This window comes from Poecilia formosa, unplaced genomic scaffold (genome assembly GCF_000485575.1).
Source record: "Poecilia formosa unplaced genomic scaffold, Poecilia_formosa-5.1.2 Scaffold184, whole genome shotgun sequence".
NCBI lineage: Eukaryota > Metazoa > Chordata > Actinopteri > Cyprinodontiformes > Poeciliidae > Poecilia > Poecilia formosa.
Genome location: NW_006800123.1, coordinates 129,050 through 151,596, shown reverse-complemented (window position 1 = coordinate 151,596; position 22,547 = coordinate 129,050). Strand labels below are relative to the sequence as shown.

The 22,547-nt window shown below is 37.0% G+C and overlaps 1 protein-coding gene across 3 annotated transcripts in view; it reads left to right on the top strand.

The window, feature by feature from the left end:
• The first annotated feature begins 2,948 nt into the window (after positions 1-2,948).
• Positions 2,949-22,547, top strand: part of LOC103147536 (nuclear receptor-binding protein 2) — a 33,389-nt gene continuing 13,790 nt past the window's right edge. For 2 of the 3 annotated variants that reach the window (XM_007565927.2, XM_007565925.2), the window contains exon 1: positions 2,949-3,666. In XM_007565927.2, the coding sequence (XP_007565989.1) occupies positions 3,547-3,666 (120 nt within the window). In that variant the 5' untranslated portion in view covers positions 2,949-3,546. The remainder of the gene's footprint in view (positions 3,667-22,547) is intronic. The other variant, XM_007565926.2, reaches the window with a different exon arrangement.

Genomic DNA, 22,547 nt, shown 5'->3' with positions numbered 1-22,547 from the left:
TGGGTGTGACCAGCAGCTGCTTATTTGGTTTTACTGTTTACTCTTGTGCATGCAAATGGCTGCAAACTGTGCACAATTCTGCAACTGTACATCTTTGAAAAGCAGAAGTGGAACCTCCTGCACAACCAGCAAGAATGCAGCAGGTGGTTTCTGGATGGTATGTCAAGAATAAAACACTTGTCTTTTCCAGCAGCCATTGTACAGCACATGCAGCAGTAAAAACCAACTGACTAAATGTGCTGGAGAGCACATTGGGTTGCCCTGGTTCGGGATTTTAAAAATAACAGAAAAAACAAATGATTGGATGTTTTTCTAGCACTTGAACTGTTTTTGGAAACATTTGAGGTCCATATGGAAGTACAAAAACATGCAAAATACACATTTTACATAATGGGTCCATTTTTGTTATGTTTTCAACTAACTGTAAGTGGAAAATTATCATACATCCTAGTAAACATACATAATTTGTGTTTCTTAGTGAATCAAGTTACTGAAATAAAATTTAAATAATCCAAGTTATTAGATATGGCTCTATATTCAGCACACCCTGCAGGGCTCCACTGTTTTTCTGATGTAAATAAAAGACACAACAGTTTCATAAAGGAAAGTTCATAGTGATGGAAGTTCACACAGTAACTTCCATCAATATGAACACAGTAGTTCAGTTTACACAGTTTAAACTGTATAAACTGAAAGTTTATGCAACTTATTCACCAGACAGGAAATCTGGCAGCTTTTACTGAGACAGAAATACTTTTCTTTGTAATCTACTTCTATTTGCTGATGAGTTCTTTATCTATTGAATATTACACAAACTGGGACATTTTTTCTTACAGAAAAAGAGGATTTCCTGATTCCTGGAAGTGACTTTCTCTTCAACAGTCTTTTTCACGATTCTTCTGACTCATTACAAGTCTTAAAACTTTTTTAATTTGGGACTTTGGCTGCTTTTTGACTTGTGTCCAGTCCATGTTGAGAGTAACTAAAGCTCTCTAAAAGTTATAAGAAAGTCAGATTGGAAGTAAAACTAAATGTGATGTGGCTCTTTGGACGTGCTGAGTGAAACACTGTTAGCCAGTCATCAAATGCTGGTTTACTGGTTTCCTTCTGGGGTTTATTTCCCTGTATTAATCATTTTCCACCACAGGCAGGTTCACTTTTAACACATCCGTCATTAAGACCCGTAAACAGGAAGGCAAATTCTTCCAAAATGAGGTCCTCTGTGTGGAAACTGGAGCCTGGTGAATGTTGTTGAACAAGTCCAGTCTTATAGAGCAAAACATGCAATTCAAACACAAGCTCTGGTTTCCAGTCTGTATTTAGCTTCCACTCTCGACCTTTAGTCTGGATACTGGGCTGGAGTCTTCTGTACTCTTTGACCCGCCCACCCCCACCCGGCTCACCCCGTTATGCCTTCACACTACAAACCCAACTTCTTAAGGTACAAAGAACCCTTTCTGTTTCATTGACATTGCAGCAGAGGAAACCTCTGGTTCCTTAATCAGGTTATAGATAAAAGTTTCAAAGGTTGAAATTCCTTTATGAGGTTACATTCCAGCTTTTGCTGAGCACATTTCTGGTGAAAACCTGCAGTCAATGTCCAGAAAAGAATAAAAAAATTCTAAACAATGAGCAGAGATTGGAATGCATGCACCTCAAAGATGTTGTCTCAGTGACATTTCACCATAAGACAAATCCTTATTAACATAATTTATAAAATAAAGACATTTTGAAAAGTTTGAAGGATTCTGTTGCAGTTTTTTTATGCAAATGAGTCATGAAATGGTCATTTCTACCATATATGGGCAAAGACAAACATTTTTTCTAAAACAATCTGCAGTTTGGAAGAAAATGTCAGTTTTCTGTTTGCCATTGATTTGCTGGGAGTTGCCCAGGGCAGCATTAGAATGGAGACGGAGGATACACAAGCATTATGTATAAAAACAAACGTAACTTATCTGTCAGTTGTACATTGAAGTTTTCTCTTGTTTTTATGCATGTACACATTCACAAAGGATCTCCTTGTTGCAAGCCAGCATTGTTAACTGCTGTATCATAGTGTTGATTTAAGATATTAAACTAAAATATAAACTATTTTTCATTTTTATAATACTGAACAGCAGATACAAAATAGTTTTTGTTTTATGTTGGAAATAATAAATACCTAAAATCACCATGTTTTAACTTGCACTGATGCCTCCAATCATTTCTCTGTGTTGAGTATTTTCAACATAAAGCTTACTATCTGATAATTTGCTTTGTTTATTTTAAGAAAAACTTAAATAAAAGTACTTATCTTTGTCCACATGTTCTCTTCCATATGTATTTATGTGGCAAAAAAAGAGGAAAGAGTAAATAGGTTTATTACCTATTTAATCCCACCTTATTTTTCAAGCGCCGGAGCATAAATAATAATTTTGAAGCTCCAAGGCTTTTATGACTTCATTTATGCAAAAAGAGAGGGGAAAGTATATATTTTTTTTGTGTGTGTAATACCCAACTTCTGCCAGCAGGGGGAGTATTGTAATTTGGATGTGGGCGGAGTCAAACGCTCTGGTAAAATGAGGCCCCTACTACACTATGTGTTGTTTGTCCCGCAAAGTTTGTATTTCTTTATCAAATTAAATTTTAACTTTACCCCGCTTTAGCTACTAAAATAGAAAATATTTTTTTACATATATATTTAGATATTTATTTATATATCTTAAAACAAAAACCTAATTAGAACTATTTTTGTCTTTATTTGATACGCAACATTTGTTCTATATCCTCTCTTTTTAAAAAAAAAAAAAGCGTTGTAAATTCAATGTTACAGAAATTTTGTCAAACATTATAACTGTAACAAAAAAAAGTGCAGGCTAAATTTAATCCTCTGTGATACACGTATTCTCTTCCATCGCAGGAGCTGGCTGTGCGCACAGATTAGCGGCGTTACGGTATTTGGCACCATCCTCTCTGCGCACCGTGCCTGGCAGCGGCTCAACTCTCGGCTTCTGCAGACACCGTGGTCGGAGAATGCGCTCTTCTCCGTGGAGCAGTCGGTCTCTGTTGCTTCATATGAGCGCACGGGATGATTGCGCGTCGCGGAGCGGTTATTTACCACCGAGGCTTTCTAGGTATTGGTGAGACACACAGGGAAACCGTTTCACAACGTGCGTTGCATGCAGTCCTGGGATGTATTTTTCCACTCCGCTGACTTATCCAACCCTCGCAATGTGCACACTTGTAGATTTTATCTAAAGGGCGTGTCGGCTGTTAGGCTGCGCGTTTTCAACTGGAAATCCATTTGTCTGCAGGGGGGTTTGAGCGCCAAGAAGGAGCTGACAGACAGACAGACAAACAGACGGAGGGAGCCTGTGGTCTTCAGGCAAAGGGGGGTGGGTTTCTCGACTGCGCTGCGCAGACAAGCGGCGGAGCGGACAGCCTCTGCAAACCTCCTCCTCTTCCTCCTCCACAACAACACGGGACAAGAGGAAGAAGGAAAGACAGAGGAGAAGACGTGCAGGAGGTCTGTGGGGTTGAAATCTGGACACATACGGCGGTAAAATGACGATGTCCGTCCCGGAGAGGAAATCAGGATCGGAGGGGAAGGAGGAGGAGAGCGAGGACGAGAGTGAGATTCTGGAGGAGAGTCCCTGCGGCCGTTGGCAGAAACGCAAAGAGCAGGTTGGCCGTTTTTTGTGTTTTTTATTTTTTTATTTTATTTTTTTTATCTTAATGTGAGTGGATGGGGTTTGTTTTTGTTTTTTTCCCCTGTTGTCACTCTGGACCTCCTGTGTGTTATGCAATGCTTAAGCCAGGCCGAGGTATTGGCGTTTCTGCACGAATCCACCAATAAATCTCACGCCGTGATATCCGATGATCGGCATAGCCTACATGAAATCTATTTCAGTGTGCAGACTAAACACCCAGAGGAGCAGAAGCTTGCATCAAGGCCATAAACACTGGATATAAACATGCAGCCTTTGATGGGTTTGATGGCTTAAATGTGTGGGACTCGACAGCATTATAACCTCTCCCACATTTTAATTTAATATCATATGCTTGAATGTAGCAGGTAAGGGTTGATTGGATTATGCTCAACTTTTTGAGGAAATAAAAACCTGCAACCCAGTTTAAGATTTAGGGATTAAATTCTTAAAACCACCAGGAATCACAGTACAACCAATGCTTTTTGGCTTTTAAGTGAACTCAGACAAACATTTCCAAAATGATTCTTGAACTTTTTTCATATTTTCCCAAGGTGGCATGTTCTGTTCAGCTGCCCTATGTCAGTACTTTGTAGAACCACCTTTCACTGCGATGCAGCTGCAAGTCTGAGTTTGTACGTCCCTATCAGGTTGATGGGTCCCTATCAACCTGATAGCATTGTCTTCTTTGATCAATCTGATTGGATGGAGAATGTCCGAGACGATCAATGATCACGTTTTACCTCAGGTCTTCAAATTGTTGTAGGTCTGGACTTTGATTGAATCATTCCTTTGAATTTCTGGGTGTAAGCTTAGGTCGTTTTTCCTGTCGGAAGGTGAATTTCCATCCCTCTCTTAAGCCTTTTCTAGCCTCTTATAGATTTTCCTCCAGGATTACTCTGTATTTGTCCGTAATCTTGCAGAAAAACATCTTTACTGGATGATGCTATGGGTGTTAGTTCTCCACCACACATAAAGTCTTCTCACATATGTTTTTAAGGTTGTCCCGATCTCCTATTGATATTGGAAATTGATCCGATATCAGCCAGTATTGGCCTGCTTCTAAAATCTCTATTATATTATATTAACTCGTTGATAAGATTCCGCTCCAGCATTTAGTCCGAAATAAAAGTATGATTCATGCTGATATTGCATCAAATCAATATCAATATCGTGCGATGCTCAAAGATGGAATATCGGTATTGTATCGGAAGTGAAAAAGTTGAGATTGGTGGACAGCCATTTATTGGGATTGGTGGACAGCCATTTTTGTGATTTTGCTGCTGAATAACCTAAGCCAGCTTTATGTTAGGAGCTAAAATTGTACAATAGATGTGAACTGGAAAAAGTTAAAAAAGCCAAAAGACAGTGAGGTTTTTTTTTGTTGTTGTTTGTTTTTTTACATACTTTTACACTATATTTTATATTCTGTATGATAAACAAAGTCTTAGTCCCACGATCCCTAGTTGGGATCTGTTTACCCTCGTCTTTGATGAGGATTGTGTGAACTGTGCGGTTTTAAGATCTCGCAGCCATAAAATCCAACATTGCATCATAAAAGCATAGAGGCCAAGGAGAAGTGCATTTCTGGCAGCTTAACGAACTCTAAATCAAAGTGTGCTCTGATTATAAATGCAACCACCAATCAATTTACTGATTAGCTAATAATAGATTATTATTTACCTGTGTTGCTTAGGAAGAACAAACCATTACAAGCTTAAAAGAAAACACCTCTCAACACAAATCAAATAATCATTGACAAATATTTTAAAAAGGAATGCATCTTTGACATTTTGATGTGTTTGGACAATCTAAAAAAGCATTTTGTTTACATTGTGAGCTTTCTCTCAAAGTTTCTCACCATGAATTGGAAATTATGTTTTGTTGTGTTTGCCACTGCAAGGTTAATCACTTACAAAAAGTTTCACAGCTAAACATCTTTATAAGGAATAAATATCTCACAGTAAATCACTAAAGTTGCATTGACAGATATCAAAATGCCAATTTGTAGTGCATTTCTTTGCATCAATATGTTTACCATCTTCCTATACCTGTGGCTCATATACATATGGCTGAGCCATTCTTCTTGTATATGCATGGGAACATCAATTTTGTTAATTTTTTAACAAAATTGTTTTTGTTTATTAAGTATCAGAATTCTACAGCCAAAAATCGATTAATAAGAAAACTATAAATATGTCTGTCACCAGTCTGTAGCAGCAGCTAATTAAAGAAATCTTTCATTTGTTGATCTTTTACCTTAGATAACTTTATTTCTGTTTCATTTCTGTAAGTAGTATTTCCAGAAACTTCAAACTAGCTGTCCAGTTTTTGACTGAATTTGGATCCCACCAGCGATTTCATATAAAAACTCTCTTGCTGCTTTTCTACATCTGGACATGTAGCATTTTGCAGCACTAAGATTTTAGGAGAGCCATTTGATTCATGCTCTTTTGTTGCACTCTTTGGCATCATCCCACAGGGAAGTTGTTTGAATGGTCGTAGGTTGAATATGATCTGCTTTTGTTGTTGCATTAGAAAATCTCTTTGCCCGCTTGATTTTTTCAGTGGATCTCATCTCAAACTGGAAATAAAGAGATGTTTCATCAAATACCTTGGCTGTGCACCACTCTGTAACCATTTGTGACATTTAAATGAACAAGGAAAGATGCACAATTGTTTTTATGTGCATTTATTAACAAACATCAATTTGATGTAATTTACTTAATTATGTTTTGTGTGTGCATAAATATTAGGAGATGTTTGGTTTAATTTTAGTGACTCAATTCAGAGCCAGAGCATTTTCCTGCTTTTTATGTCATGTTTGTACCACAACTATACGTTCAGTGAAAATAACAAAAACGTTTTTTTAAAAGTAAAGTAATTAAAAAATTGGCAAAACAAGGAAAAAAAAAGAAAATCCTGGGGGTTGCAAAAGGAATTTCAAGTTTTCAAAATTTGGCCAAATAAAAACAAAAAACTAAATTTAAAGCCGGAATTTAAGGCAAGGAAAAAAAAAAAAAGCCGCAAAAATAAACAATAAAATAATAATTTTAAGTAAATATGTATTTGTATTGAACCCTCTTTCTTGTTCTACCTCTAAATAAAACCCAGTGTGACCAATTGATTGTTGGTTTGTTGGAAAAGATCCATTTTTATTAAGCCCCCTTTACTCTGGCACTACTAAATAAAATCCAGTGTATTGCCTGTGTGCTAATCACATAAAATCCCAACAAAGTAGACTGAAGTTTGTTCAAGGGATATGGATACTTCTGCGAGGTATTTCATTTCACCTGGATAAACAGGTTTACGCACTTTCCTGAGAACTTTAATTAACTCGATTTCTGTTTCATTTTAGAAATTTTTGGTTGCATTTCAAGGTTGCTCGTAAAAGCTTACGCATCTCGTCAATCATCAGACACAATAACAACCACTGATTTGAGCAGTTAATAATTTAACTCCTTCACCGTGCAGCTGTTGCAAACAGAAGCTGGTTCAGAAACACTTAAATAATTTCTTAACATTCTTGTGATTTTATTTCATGGATTTAAATATTTGTTTTGGTAAAAACAAGAGGCAACAGAGAATGCAGGCCTGCATCAACTCTGACTTTTTGGAGTATTCAGGTTGTTGAGTACCTATGATGGAATATAACCCAGAGTTTGAAGCTACAGTGTTTGTTTTATGTCATTCCCAGCTGTTAGATTTACAGCAATACATCTAATTTATGTGGGGAATGTGAGAGACCTGGATGTTGTTTCAGTGTTGTGAAGCTGTGGGTGTTGCTGCTGCTAGCCGCTCTAGATAAGGTTAAAAATTTAAGTTAAAGATTATCTCTTGTACACATGCCGGGTCTGTGGAAACCCATTTAAAGTTCTCCATCTTAAAAACATGGAGACCCACAATCCTCCCCACCCTCATGAGTTTCCACCCATTGATTACCAACCGCTGCCTGCGTTGTCTGAGCTGTCACGTTTCCCTTTGCACCTCGCCGAGATGAGAGCATCAGTCCAATATTATCGGAGGTTGAAGCACAAATCCTATAAAGGCGGTTCTTTAATTTTTGGTGGTGAATGTCTGGTGGTTTCTTACAGTTGTATTAGGTTTTTGTTTTTCTCCAAAGAAGAAAAGCATTTTATTGTTTTTGTTTTCCAAATGCCAAGATGTTCAAAAGTTGTGAAAGATGTTTACATAACATCTGGAATGCCAAACTTGGGCGTCAGTGCAAAACACAATGTTCACCCAAGAAAAACAGCTGTGGTAAGCGAGGTTTCCAGTATGTGGAGACCTAGCAAACCGGTGCACTATTGAGGGATCTCAAAGCGCTTTATTGAAAGTCCAGTTTGCTTGACATTAAAACTTGTGTGAAATGGTTCACTTTTGAAGAGTGAATGATGTTAACACATTCAACTTGCTGACAATTAGTCCAAGTTTTAACCCGATTTTGATATTTTTCAATATATGATTGAACCATTAGCAAATTATGGTCATTTTTATGATAATAAATCACAGATTTTTCAGTTGATGTCAGGTTATTTTGTAAAACTAACAAAAGATTTTCTTATTTTGAAGAAACTGAAGCTGAAAAATCTTTCTATGAGTCTTAATATATATATTTAATTTACACTTTTGCATTTCTAAAAGAACATATAAGACAATCACGTGGAGTAACAAAGTGATGCAATCAGACACTGAACCATTGACTCACTGCTCTGGATGTTTGTACTTGATGGGTTTTCTCTTTAACACTCAGCTGTGGTTTTGCACTGCTTTGTTAATCAAACGAGCAGTTTAATCTCCCTGATGACCTGAGATAGTTTTGATTGATTTACATTCTTATATTTTGCTGATATGATTGGAAAATAGTGTGTTATGTAATTAAAAGCACAAAAAATAAGCAGAAGCTGCAGCTGCAGTTTTGGCCATTCAGTTGTTGTTGTTTTTTTATCCCTTAAGTGGCAGCACAAGATGAGACATGAAATAAATCAAGCTAGAGCTGGTGGTTTAACTTGTAACATTCTTTAAGGGACAAACTAATTTAACTGGGAAGGGAGTTGTTGCACAGTGGTACTGAAATGTTGCTCTGCTTCTCCTTTAGTTGGAAAAGAGAACCGGCAAAACAATTTAGCAGGTCATGATTTGTAATGGATGGCTTGAGTCAGACTGAAACAACACCTGGACAGTTAGACACATAATATTGCTGAATATTTCACCAAAACCTGCAGAAAGTGAAAAAAAACTGCTTTGAAGATGAACATTTAATGTGAAAGCTGTAACAGGAACTGTCTGAGGTATACTTTGGCTTTATGATGTTTTCCAGTGGTATCTGGAGGGAGATTTAGAAAACGTGTAATTTGTTTTTAACTGAAACAAAGACAAAACACTTCATTATAAAATAAGTTTTATTTTCGTCCCACCTCTTTTCCTTGAATTCAGTGTTTTTTCTCGTCTTGTGAGTTTAATGCCTAGTTTGTAGATATTTTAACGATATTGTTGATCCAGACAATGTCCATTAAAGGTATCAAAATTTAACACAAATCTGGCTAAAGCTATGCTAGGCTAATGATTCTCCTAAAAATAATTGTAGTTTTTGTTCTGGTATTGAGTCTGCTTATCATTATTTTTTTTAATCATTTACTTTTTGATATTTTTTTGCCTACTTCATGTTTGACTCCCAAAGATGGAACAATTTTTTTTCTTCAGTTTATTCATGATTTATTTGGGGCAAGTTGGTTTGAATAGCACTTTTCCCTCAATAAATTAACTAAAGTTTGTGTTTACTTGGGTTTTCTTTTTCAGATATTACAATTTGCTTGTTATGAAACAAATAAATGTGACAAAAACAGATGAAATCCGTAATTTTACAAGATGGAGAAACTAGGCGGTCCGGAAATATTTTCCACAGAACTGTTTGATTTTTACCAGAAAACTTTGAGACGTTTGTTAGTGAGTCTTGGCACAGTGCATACCAGCTCACTAGATTACCTAAATCCTTTTAAATGCTTACAAACATTCAGATTTTTACCCCAACTTTGGATCAAAACTTGCTCTGCTCAGAAATTCTTCCATTGAATTTTTTGTTTTACTCTAAATTAGTTTGGTGAAGATTTCCTGGGGTTGAGCCGTAAAATGCCAACATAACTCAACCGAATCTTACAGTTTACAATTAAAAGGAGCCATTAAGTCAGTAGTAGCAGAGCATTTCCTCCTCTAAGTCCTGGTCCGGTAGCGGATTGTAGGAAGGAGCTGCCCGACCCGACGTGTCCTCTTAATCTTTCATAGTCCATAATAATCTGCCTATGCTGCTCTTTCAGGAAGGTTTCCCTCTCAGGTTTCCCTCCAGGGGATTCTGGAGCAGTCGACAGTAGTGAACCTGTTCGTGCTTTGCTCCTCGCAGCTGTAGGGCTTTTCCAGGAAGCACATTTAAATCCCAGGATACTTTTAAAGAGAATGTTTTATGCTTTCTTGAACAAGTTAGGATCAGTCTTTCGGCTGTAGAAAACATTTTAAATACATTTTTTGCACAGAATTATTCTTAGATGATGAGATTTTAGTCTGGTCAGTTCTGTCTGTTTTGAGCTCCTTTAAGAATGAGCTGTTTTAGGGCCTCTTTGTCACTTTTAATCAAAATAAGCTGCTAATCTCACCATTTACACTCACACATGAAAATGGCTGCAAACAAACGCACAATTATACAGCTGTACTTCTTTGAAAAGCATTAGTAAAGCCTCCTGCACAACCAACAAGAATGCAGCAAGTGGTTTTTGAATCAGCCAAGTCAACAGCAAAACACTCGTCTTTTCCAGCAGTCATGGAACAGCAATGCTCAGTTTTATTTTGCTTTTAGAAACAATAAAAAAAAAGTTTTCTTTTTTCTTTGGTGGTAGAGACCATTATTGACAAACACAAGACAGGAAATGGACAGTTTGGGAATCGAACCTGGACGTATTGCTTTAACTCTTCACCATTCAGCTGGATTTTGTCGTTCTAAATATTTAAAATCGTTATATATATATTCACAAAAAGTTATATATATTCACAATGTCGCCTTGGGTTAAAGAAATGTATTTCACTTCCCACGCCTGGTTGTTATAGTTTTTGGTTAAAGTTTATTACTTTTTCAAGTTTTTCCAGTCGCCTCTTTGTGTGGGAACCCCAGGGAGGTCCTGCTGTGTTTCCACAAGCCCATCAGCTGATTTATGACTGACTCACCAACACAATATTGTTGGCACTTTTACATGTTTGGACTTATTTTATTGTAGAGTTGCTGTTCTTTCAATCAGTGGAGCTCAGAAGCGAAAAGGCTAATGAACGTCGTCAGCGTTTTAAAGTTATAGAAAGTGGCAGCACTTTCACCCCTCACAGCGACTAAGCTGTCCACCCTCTGATAAGTTGAGCAAAGATGGATATTATCGGTCTGGGATTTGAGACTAACTGTGGTAACTGAAGCTTTGGCAGCATAACTTTATTACAGATGGTCAGAGGAGGAGAAGGTCTTCATGTTCCTGCTTGTCTCTATTTAAAAATGTCTTTTGCCTCCACTTAGAGATGATTAGATAAATAATTACCTCAGAACATTAATTTACAGCCTCATACTATTTATTGTCATTCTGTTATTTAGGATTTTTCTTTTCTAAGGTAACTAGCTAAAATGCTATCGGTTGTTAATGTATAAATTCTCATACAATATGTGCAAAAATCTACCATGAAACCTGCCAGTACCTGTGAGTGATTTTGACTCTAGATTTTATTGTTGCACTTTTTGTAATGATAAAAAACTGTTAAATACATTTTTGCTATCTTTTCTAAAAATGGACACCAGTGTGATTTATATCACTAAACTGCTTATAGTCACTGCTTTTAATCATAATTTTCATCCAAAGTGAAGGAAACTGTTTTCAAACATTGATTTGAATTTATTGTTGTTGCAATAAATCCAGATTCCTATAAAAGGTAATTTATTTCATCTAGCCTCAGTTTGGGAAAAAAAACAAGATGAGGGGCCATTTTAGATTTATGTTTGAAAACACAGTATATTGATTGTCAACTCTTTGCTTTCCTTTGTAAAACTGACTTTGATCTTTTTTTTGTTTTCCCAAACATATTGCTAAAATCTTCTTTTTCTTGTTCGTCTGACCCCCTTATGATGAGCCAAACGCACGTCTTCTTGATGTACAACATGACAAATAGTTATTCAATAACTCTTGAGTGACGGACAGAAAACGAATAGCATAAATGATGCTCAAAACTAGCAGGATTTCTTGTCAGAAACCGCAGCTCAGTGATTATGTGACGTCGCCGTAACCAAAACAGCGAGGTCACTGGGGGTCATGAGATGTGCAGAAATATATACACTAGGGTGGTGGTTGTTGTTTTCCACTCCAGCAACATGAAATCGAGCTGCACCGACCTTCTGCCAGTTGGAACTGAGAACTGGTGTGCATAATAGCACTTCGAGGAACGACTGATATGTCCGCCAGGATCTTTATAGAAACTGTCCCTGTGGTTTGTGTCACTTCATATTTCAGGCCTGACAGGAATGGCGTCTAACCTCCACTACCAGGCTGCATATGCAAGATCTCTGGAAGATTGTGGTCATCTTTGGTGACATGTGTGAAGGATTTTGAGGGTTGCATCATAGGTTTCAGACTTTTACACATGACAAAGAGACTTTGTTTGGGTCACTAAGCACAATGGAGTCATTATAATGTTAGTTTGTGAGCATGCCGGAGTCAGCTTTTCTTCCTCTGCCTCTTTCAACCTAAAGGCAGCACTTAGTGTTTCAATTTTATCTAATTTACTCACCGCAAAGATAGCCTGACATCACATGAGGCGGCTCTTTGAGGCTGTATCCGTGCGGAGAAATGATAAAACTAAAAGTGCTGAATCCTGGCTTCAGCCCTTTAGTCTGGCAGCTTTTCAAGGAGGAAATCAATCAGTAAAAACTAAACCAACATGGTTGGCGCTGCTCACCGAGGCTAAGCATTTTGCCTTCCATTAAAATTTTAAAGCCATATTTCTCCAAACAGTCCGTAGAACAAACTTAACCAGACTTTCACACGTCAGGATCGGTTTACGAGGCCGGCTGTGTTCGCTTCAGCTGATAAGAACGGTTGTGTAATGCCTTCTGAGAAAATACTTGAAGTTATGGTGTTACTGTTATGTTGGCTGGGATTCAGGAAGTCGGCATTAACAACTGGGACACAAACTCTGGTAGACAATGTGTGTCTAAACTTTATTCAATCTCTTAAGGCAATAAAAGGGGATTTTTCATCATATTGCAACCAGCAGATTGGTGTTTTTATGTATGGTTGTATTTATTCCACTCATACTGTTGGAAAAGAGAAATGGATCACCTCCGGCCAGTAGCAACATAATTAAAGCGGCGCAGCATCATAAACGGGGGTGAAATGATTATCATGATGAATCTATTATTGAAAAAATTGCCAACTAATTTAGTAATCAGTCACTAACTGGAGAAAATACTCTAAAGAAGGCAATTTGCTGAAACATTCAGAGCAGTAATTAAGCCAAAACTGTACAAAAATTTATACATTTTGCATTTCAGATGAATTAATAAAAAAAACATTGTAAATGTATCAAATACTCAAAACCCAAGAGGCAAAGTTTTAACTTCACCTTCTTCAAATTCTGTGAAACAATTATTCCAGTAAGCACTGTTTGCTATCTAGTTATTTAATCTGTTAATTGAAAAACCAATTAACAGATCGGCTCTTCTCTGTATTGAAGCTTTTCACATTTTAATGTTAGAAGTATTTTTTAGCTGCAGATGCTACAAATTATCAAGAGTTCACTAAGGGAATTCTGTGCTATTGTATTTTATGGAATAAAATGTTTATTTTCATGTTTAAAAAAGAAATGGAATCGTTTGCATTTTTTATTTCTAATATTGTATAAAACGGCTTAGAAGAAAAATCAGCAAAATTTGCCCATTTTTAATCCGATTAATCGATTGTCGAAATAAATATTACCCTAATCGATAACTAAAATAGTTGTTATAATTGCAGTCTTAATTCTAAATTATTTTTTTATATATAGAAAGAAAATGCAGCAGAAGAATAGTTTAATTTGTTGCACAGTATCATGCAAAAACTTTAATTTCTCTTGAAATTGAACTTTAATGCACTGTATTAAAATTAATTTTATAAACCAACAAAAGCCTCTAATTATAATTAAATGTTGCTCTGCTGTAGGGTGAACATCTTTCCTCTGTTTTTAGCTCCATCCATCTTCCCATTAACTCTGACCAGCTTTTGAAGAAAACCATCCCCACAGCATGATGCTGCCACTGCCATGTTTCATGTGTCAGGTGTCCAAGGTGTTTGTTTTTCTACCACATAATAGTTCCTCGTCTTCGAATCTCTGAGGTGAAACATTAAAAACAGTTGGGCAGCATTCAGCTTTGCTAACGGGTATGTTAACCACCTGCCCAGTCATGCCTTTAAAACCACCTGCATGACTGGGCAGGTGGTTTTAAAGCTTTATAGCATTTTAAAGCATTACTGGTTTAATTATTGCGTGCTAGTAGTTAATGATTTTTAAGAAAGTTTTGACTTGTGTAGCATTAATTTTGAAAACACATTTTAATTTACTTTTAGTCGCACACTTTTGATTTAAGTCTTAATTAATTAGTCATCTCAAAGCCTTTTAGTTTGAGTCAACAAAATGTGCTCTACATTTAGTTGACCATAAGGGTTGTTTTTATTTTAGATGTTTTGGGGGATTGTTTAACAGTGAGGCGAAATATTTGTTCTAGGATGTGATGGATTAAGTTCTCCTTTACAATACATAAACACTTTACTTTTATTCTAGATTTGAAAACTCTTTGATTAGATTTTTTTTCCCTTAAGGTTTCAAAAACACATATACTCAGTAATATTCCATGTACAGAAAGCATGCACAACTTTTCAGATTAAAATAAAATTGTGAAAACGGTGCAAGAATCTGAAACTTGCAAGTCGGTATTTAGAATAACTTGAAAGAGTTAAATGATCGGATTAATAAAATAAATGTGTGTATTCTGTACTAACATTAAAATCTTCTAAATGGGTTTTTGTTTTAGTTTTGTTCAGAAATGTTCTCATCAACACAGTTTTTCTGCTTCTCTTTGCTCTCTAAACTCCTAACAACAGCTGAGTTATGTTTGAAACTGTGACAAATGTTGTGACGTTTACTTGTTTACACAGATTTGGCTCACTGGATTTGCAGAAGTTCTGTCGTTAAAGATGCTAATCTTTTTATCTGACTACAAACAGGTTAATGCCGGAGCCATGAGGGGCAGTAGAGTGAGCGCCAGCTTGATCTGTGAATTACAGTTACTGTGGTACCTCTCCTAACCAGTAGGTGTCACTGTGAAAAAAGGAACATAAAGTTGACCAGAAATAAGCTTCCTGCACAAAAACAAACAGAAAATATTGAGCTTTTCTGCAAATGGCCACCATTAAATCTGCAGTAGTTTCAATCAACTGTATTTCAGGCAATTCCTTAATTGATTAATTTGTTTATTTTATATGTAAAATAAAGTAGTTAATTTTTGTATTACTTTTAAAATCTAGCAAACACTTTGCAATTTTATAAGCTGTATCAAAAATTAATTACTGCAATAATCATCAGTGTATCTGGTAAACTGATAAATGATGCACAGTAAATCTCCATTAGCTAGTAACTTGATATTGTCTAAGATTCATCAAACTGAGATTTCTCTGACTGCAATCCAGGCTATGAAATTAAATTAATGGACTTTTTTTTAATTCTCAAAGTACCCTGTGGATAAAGTAAATGAAAATAGAAAATTCTGGAGTTTTATCTGATAAATGTGTAGGAACAGCTTGAAATGACTGAGCATTTTTATATTGAGTCGTCTTAGTTTGAAATTAATGGTTGCTGCTTTCGCTGTGTTGTCTGTAACTGCTGAACTATTCCTTAGCTAATCTCACCAAACACCTGTTTTCCTCTCTAATCTGGCTCCTATAAATGTCCTCTTATCTGTAGAAAAATGCATGTTGTCTTTCGGTTTATACTGGCTTAGTTGAACTGTTTTAAGTAGTTGTGCGTCTCTGATGAATTGCTGGACTGTTAAATGTTTTCTATTAAAAGAACAAAGAGTAAAATACCTAACATGCTTAATGGGTGACACAAATTTGTAGAAAGGTTTTCAGTTTGGTTTGTTGAAGTGGAAAAACTTGAGTTTATTGTTTATGTTGATTCTTTCAGTAAAGTCTGTTTGATTGGGAACTAAAAAACTGCAATATTTCTTACATTTTCAGTTGCACACTGCATTGTGTCAAACTAAACAAACTATTTAAAAACACCTGTTAACCCAAAAAGTATGTAATTATAGTGTGAATGAAAGCAAGACGTTCACATGTACTGTTATTTTGTTTCACAAATGTAACAGACTGCTTTGTTTCATTTGAACATTACAGTGTTTTCCTCTATTTTTTTTAAAAATGCAAATCTAAGAATCTCATTTTTAAAATAAAAGAAAATCTATTTTAAAAATGTGTTGAACTCAACATCAAAATATGTAAAAAGTAAAAGCTTAAGCACACTTCCATGATGATTAGGAATACATCTCTATTGAAGTAATCAGTGCTTTGATAAAAATTAAAATTTAACTTCCATGTCATATAATACACAATTTTGTCTTAGTCTGTCACATAAAATCCTATTAAAATATATCGGAAAACATGGAAAAATTTAATGGGTGTGATTATTACTGTTGTATTTTTTAAAATTATGATGTAGCTTTTTTATTTCTTAGATGTTGTAAAATAAATGATAGCAATGCAGTTTCATTTTGAGTATTTTTAATGTTACTACCCTCCTGCTTATAGGAAAAACACCAATGTTTTCCACCCTCCAGGTCACTTTTATTAAGAAATCTGCGTGTGAGTATCAGCTGTAAAAACATCAGGCACCCGACCGAGTGTAAAGCTGCAGACCCGGCTGTTCTCATACAGATGGAGACGTGTGTTTAAACTGTCAGCAGCGCTGGAGTTCTGCAGGAAGTTGTCGACGAGCTGGTGGAAAACTGCTCGGCCAAGCGTTCGTTCATTTCAACATTTCAGCAGCTCATATCTCAACCTTTGAAACCAAACATGGTTATCTGTGTGTGCATGTCAAATACACACTTACTAAAGGGCAAGGAGACATTTGGCCTTGCAGAAGAACAACGTGCAGACATTTAAAAGGTTAAATGTGAGGATAAATGGAGACATGCTGTTCTGTTGCTTGTCTTTATCTGTATTTTCTGTTTGTTCCATTTGCTTCTTTTATTTAATCTGTAGTCTGTTTTGCAAGCTTTTCTGCGGCCTTTGTCCCATAAAAAACTGCTTTGCATTGAGAATTTGAATGCGGCTACTCTTTTTGATGCTGAAAAGTATAGCACCTTTCTGGGAAGCAGCAGCTGAATTAAATATGCTTCTCGGCATTCATCAATCAGGGAGGTGGTTGATGAATTAAATATAGAGACGGAGAATTAAAAAGGTCCCCCTGCTCTGCTGCACATCACTGATCAGGGCTTTAGTTACAGCCGAGGGCACAAAGTTCATGACCTCTGTTTGAATAAACGTAAATTATGTTTTATTATGTTGAAGTCAGATTAATGGTACTTATGGAACATTTTATATGGTGTCTAATGTATAGAAGTCGGGTCTATTTAATAAGAAATCATAAATTTGAGATAATTGGAAATAAATATCTGTTTGGTTAAAATAAAATCATATCTGATCTTTTGAAGGTGTAATAATTTATCCATCTGTCAATCCCTTCATTCTTCTGTTGGTTGTCTGTCTGTCCATCCATCAATAAAAACTCCATCCATCCATCCATCCATCCATCCATCCATCCATCCATCCATCCATCCCATGCCTTCATCAATTAGCACATCCACCTGTCAGTGAGTCATCAGAGTATTCATCCATTCATCTGTCAGTCAGTTGACCATCTGTCCATTCATCCTTGTCTTCATTAATCATTTCTCCTTCTACACATTTTTCCATTCCTACTCAAACTTGAATTTCAGGCCCATGGCAGTGTGGTGGCTAGAGCAGAAAGTGTGGACAGGTAAATGAGGGTTGGACAAACAAGCACCAACCATCCCCTCCCCCACATGTTGCTTTCACAGACACTCTTATTGATCTTTGTCTGTGTTGTTGCGTAATGTGCATGGAGGGGGAAAAAAACAGTGGCTGTCTCATGCATGTCTGCCAAAAGGCTTTTGTTTGAGCGTGTGCTGACAGCCAGCTCAGGTTGACTCTCACTTTCTCAATTTAATCCCCCCAGAATAAAAAAGCCACACGATAAACACAACCTGTCCACTTTCCTGCAGCGCGGCTCTCTGTTTCTCCACACTCCGCCATTTAATTGATTAATTTTGTCTTAAAACAAAAGGCTGCTGGAGGGAAAACTTAAGCCTAAATGCTCCGTCACTTATATATTCTTCCCTCCAGCAATGGGAGGAACTCGAGTTAATGTCAGTTGCAAACACGAGCAAACTCTGGGCCGCTGTTCCTCGCCTTTGCTGATGGTTTGCTGTGGCGAGAAGTCAATGAGGTTTTGCTCTGTTTGCCAAATGCTTTGAGCTTTTACCCTGAGTCACTGCTTTTCCTTGCTGGGAAATCATGCTGCAGTAACCGCTGCTGCTGCTGGGATGCAGAGGAAGGGGGCGTAGCTGAAGGAGCTCACATGGTGTGTTTCTCTACCACTGTTTGTAGTAGCAATGAAGCAATCAGTCTGTGTGCGTGTGTGGATTTACAAGCATGAATTGGGTAATCCAGTGGGCAGAAATTAGCCTGCTTTATGGAGAACTTTAATACTCTCTGCCAGAGCTTTTTAAGTGTCTCCAGTGGGAAAGCTTACAAAAACGTCATGAGCATTAAAAGGTGAAGTAAATTTTTGTTAAACTAGTCCATTTATTGAAATGGTGGTCTAATTACCAGCCCTTTAGCTGACATCATCAAGTGTGCGAGTGCAAATCCTTAATGACGGGTGTGAAATAACACCTTTCCTGAGGCCTTAAAAGCATTGCTTGAATTTAATTAGACGTTTCTTGGTTAAGGGTGGACAAGTTGTTGGAATAAAACACATAAATTTTACCATGGAGGCTTTACCTGGTTAATACTACCAAGGTGTACCTAGGATTTGAATAGTTGCAGCTTCAAAACTATTAAATTTCTCACAGTTTCAGATCCTTTCAATGTGCCGAGGCGACCAGTTTTCATCAGTTTGAAGCTGTTTGCATTTGGATAATGCTGTTTGTATAAAACGCTCATGCTTTCATTGGTCTATACCTTGAGTTCTTGCCATTGATGGGAATTCATGTACTGTTATTTATTTCTGTATTAACTGTTTTAATTTGCTTTTTTGTCTTTTTGTGGGGGGTGTTTTCTCACCTGACAGTCCAGTAGACTTGGTTTGATTGGGGACCAGAGATGCAACATTTGCTACATTTTCAGCTGGTGCAGTTCGCTTTCACACTGCGCTCAGTCAAACAATCCAAACCTTTTGAAAGATCTGTCCCTTCACTCGCCTGTGGTGGCGCTGTAACAAGAAACACTGACGGAAACAACATAAAAACCTCAGAGGAAGACACTGAGCACAACTTCCTTCTTCATGAAACTTAAACAAAAATGGAGTGGCGTCAGATTTTAGCATGTGTAGGATTTCTTTTTTGTCTTTGGTGAAAGACCAAGGGCCGTTTCTCCCACTGGCACTAAGCTTGTGTGATTGCTTTGGTTATATTCACTGCAAATGTCCTGTGCTCTAGCTGTTGTTTAGTATTTGCAAAAGACTGAAATAAATCTACAAATGACTATCCAACTATAAAACTCGTACTAGTTGTGCCTGGAACTTCACACTTACCAGGCACAAATACTTTTGGTTCTCCAATCAGGTTTTTCTTGTCCAACACAGACTTCCAGTTTTGTTCACAGTCTGCCTGTTCTGATTTTGACCCTTTAGTTTTTGTCTTTTTATCATCTGTAATACGTAGGAGAGAAAAATGATTTAATGAATATATATATCTGGAGAGAAAATGTCAGGTGTGCCAAAATGTAATCAAATGGACCAAAACAAATATAAAACTGGATGATACTGACAAGGTCTCTGGAAAATCACTGCAAATTAATAAACACAAGTACAAAATGTGCAGTTAATGTCTGCATTCTTAGTGAGGAATAAAACTGCATGATGTGGATGTCTACAAGCTGATTAAGCTGTTTGGCTGCAATGTTGTTGCTGTTTTAATATGCTTCTCATCAGGCGGCAACAAAAGATTATCTTAGCGATAAATGGCTTTAATAACTTCCACCATTGCAAAGGCCAGAATAGGCAACAGTGCGATGAGAACAGATTTGTCTTTGTGCAGTTTCATCCTCTCCCAGCAGAAGAAGCGGAAACATGGAGCGCGGTGTTGCTCCCATGCAGACCTCTGAGTTGTCAGCACATGAATGTTTAGTGCCTGAGCCAAGATGAGGACTTCACATGTTTATCCAATTGCAAACAATACTCCCTTTCTTCATGCTTTATGCATGCATTGTTGTTTAGGTAACATGCTTTTTTGCTTCAATGCTTTGAATCAGGAGTGTTTATCGTCTTTAGCTTAAGAGGCCAAAAGGAATACTTTGCAAACATGCTTGTGGATAAAATAGCCCCAAGCTTTCCTCACTTTATCTTGTTTTCTTTTTCTTGCTACACTAAAATGTTTCAGTAGTTCAGCTACATAGGGCAGAGGTGTTTGGAGGAAAATGCAACATTTTCAGACATCTGAAGAAAACATTATGGGTTCTTCTTACTTCTCTGGTTCAGTTTGAGATGAACTATGGTCAGTGCTGAAATGAGGAGTTGTTTAAGTGATGACACAAGCAGCAGAAATCACCAGTGAAGACAGGCTAGCGCTTTAAATCACAGCTTAATACCCAAAGTGTTTTTGTGTCTGACCCAGCAGGTTCAGGATCCTGCTTTGCATTGCATTTGCATTTGACTCTAAGCTTTAGAGTCAAATGCCTTTATTGCCTTTATTGCATGTAACCCAGATTTTAAAATGAATAACTGCCATGGTAATAAAGAATATTTCTGTCAGTTTTTGGGGTTGCAGCTGAAAGTGTAATTTCTTTCAGCCAGCTGACTGGCAATGCAGGAGAAAACTCAAAGTGCCTGCTGATTTGAAACGTCACATTTAGAAGGTTTTTAAAACCAAAACACTTGTTGCCAAAAGCACTTGACACCCAAATGGAAGTAGAAAAACATGCAGAATGTGAATTTGAAATGATAGGTCCCCTTTAAGTCTGAGCTGGTCACCATGGCACTGGAGAGGGAAAAAACATATTCCTCCATGATTCATCATTTGGTGCATAGCTTGATAATTACAGAAAATCAACATCGAGCCAAAGCTAATCTGTTTGTGCTCTGAACCCAAGCCACAGACTCTGAAGTTATTTTTTGATAGCTGCAGGAGCCAGTAAAGTTATTACATAATTTCTTGGGAATTCTTATTTAAGGATAAAAGCTTTACACAATAAGACAATCTGACACTTCCTGCACTTCTCGTCTTTTCGAATCCCACTTTGCCGTCTTCCTCCTGGTTGCTTTTTGAATCAGTTGCCTGGCAGCTGAAATCTTACGTAAAATGCTATAGACTGCAGAAACATTTGCATTTTCACAAATTAGACATTTAGAACATGTTTTTACATTAAACCTTAAAATAAAACTTTATTCAAGCCGTTTTGTTGTTGTTGAACTAGACCATACCTCATAGCACAAGTAGGTTTAGGTCGTTATTTGTTCTTCTGTGGTGTATTTGCAGCTGCTGTGTCCTCTGCCTCCCTCTGCTCTGTTAACCTGCCTGGCTCTCAGACATTCCTCTCAGAGGGAGGCCGACTGCCTCACGAGGAAATGAATGGGTGAGACATGACGATGTCCGATCTGTCAGCCTGCCTGAACTGGCATGCTTTAGAAAAAGAGGCTGAAACCTTTTTGCGCTCTGAAAACTCATAAAGCCTAACATGGTTTGTCCAATTTTAACATCGTTATCAAGCTTGTCTCAGCTGGTGCGTTCATGTTGTTGTTCACGATGATCCGAGACGCCGACCCTTTTATGTTCTCGTTCCGAGGCGAATGAGAGGGAGATGTGGAGGTCAGCAGACGGCCAAGGCTCAAAGCTACGACAGTGACAGGACAGAGGAGAAGACAGCGGGAGGTGCTGGTGATGTTGGGGACATGTATTTAATATTTACACAGATGTTATAAATGCAGTGGTGTCAAAATGGTGGCCCGGGGGCCATTTGTGACCCTGGGAAGGACTCAAATTTAGCATTCAAGGTCAACTGCTTGAATACTTCTTTTATTTGCACTGCAAAACACAAAATCTTACTAAGTATCTTTGGTCTAGTTAATATTTTTCTGCTTTACATAACACCAATATAGTAGGGCTGATCTATTAATTAGTTTTTGCATTAACTGATTAGTAATTGGTAGAAAAAGGTTTTTACAGAATTAGGACCTGGTGAAACTAAAACTGCCACCTGAGGAGTTCCAAGTTGAACATATTTACAGACTGTTTTTTTATATTTTAAATGCTAAAAGTAAATATTTTTGTACAGTTTTGGCTTAGTGACTGTTACTGTGTGTTGTTCTTTCATAACAATGGCCTTTTTTTAGACTTTATACTTCAGTTAACGACTATTTAAATAATCAGTTCATTACAATTAATTTGATTAATTGTTTCAGCTTTGCACAAAATATTATTATTGAGTGTTTTGTCAATTATGGAAGGAAAGCAAATCTATTACAGGAGATTTTGTAGCCATTAAACAACATACTTGTGATTTGTGACCT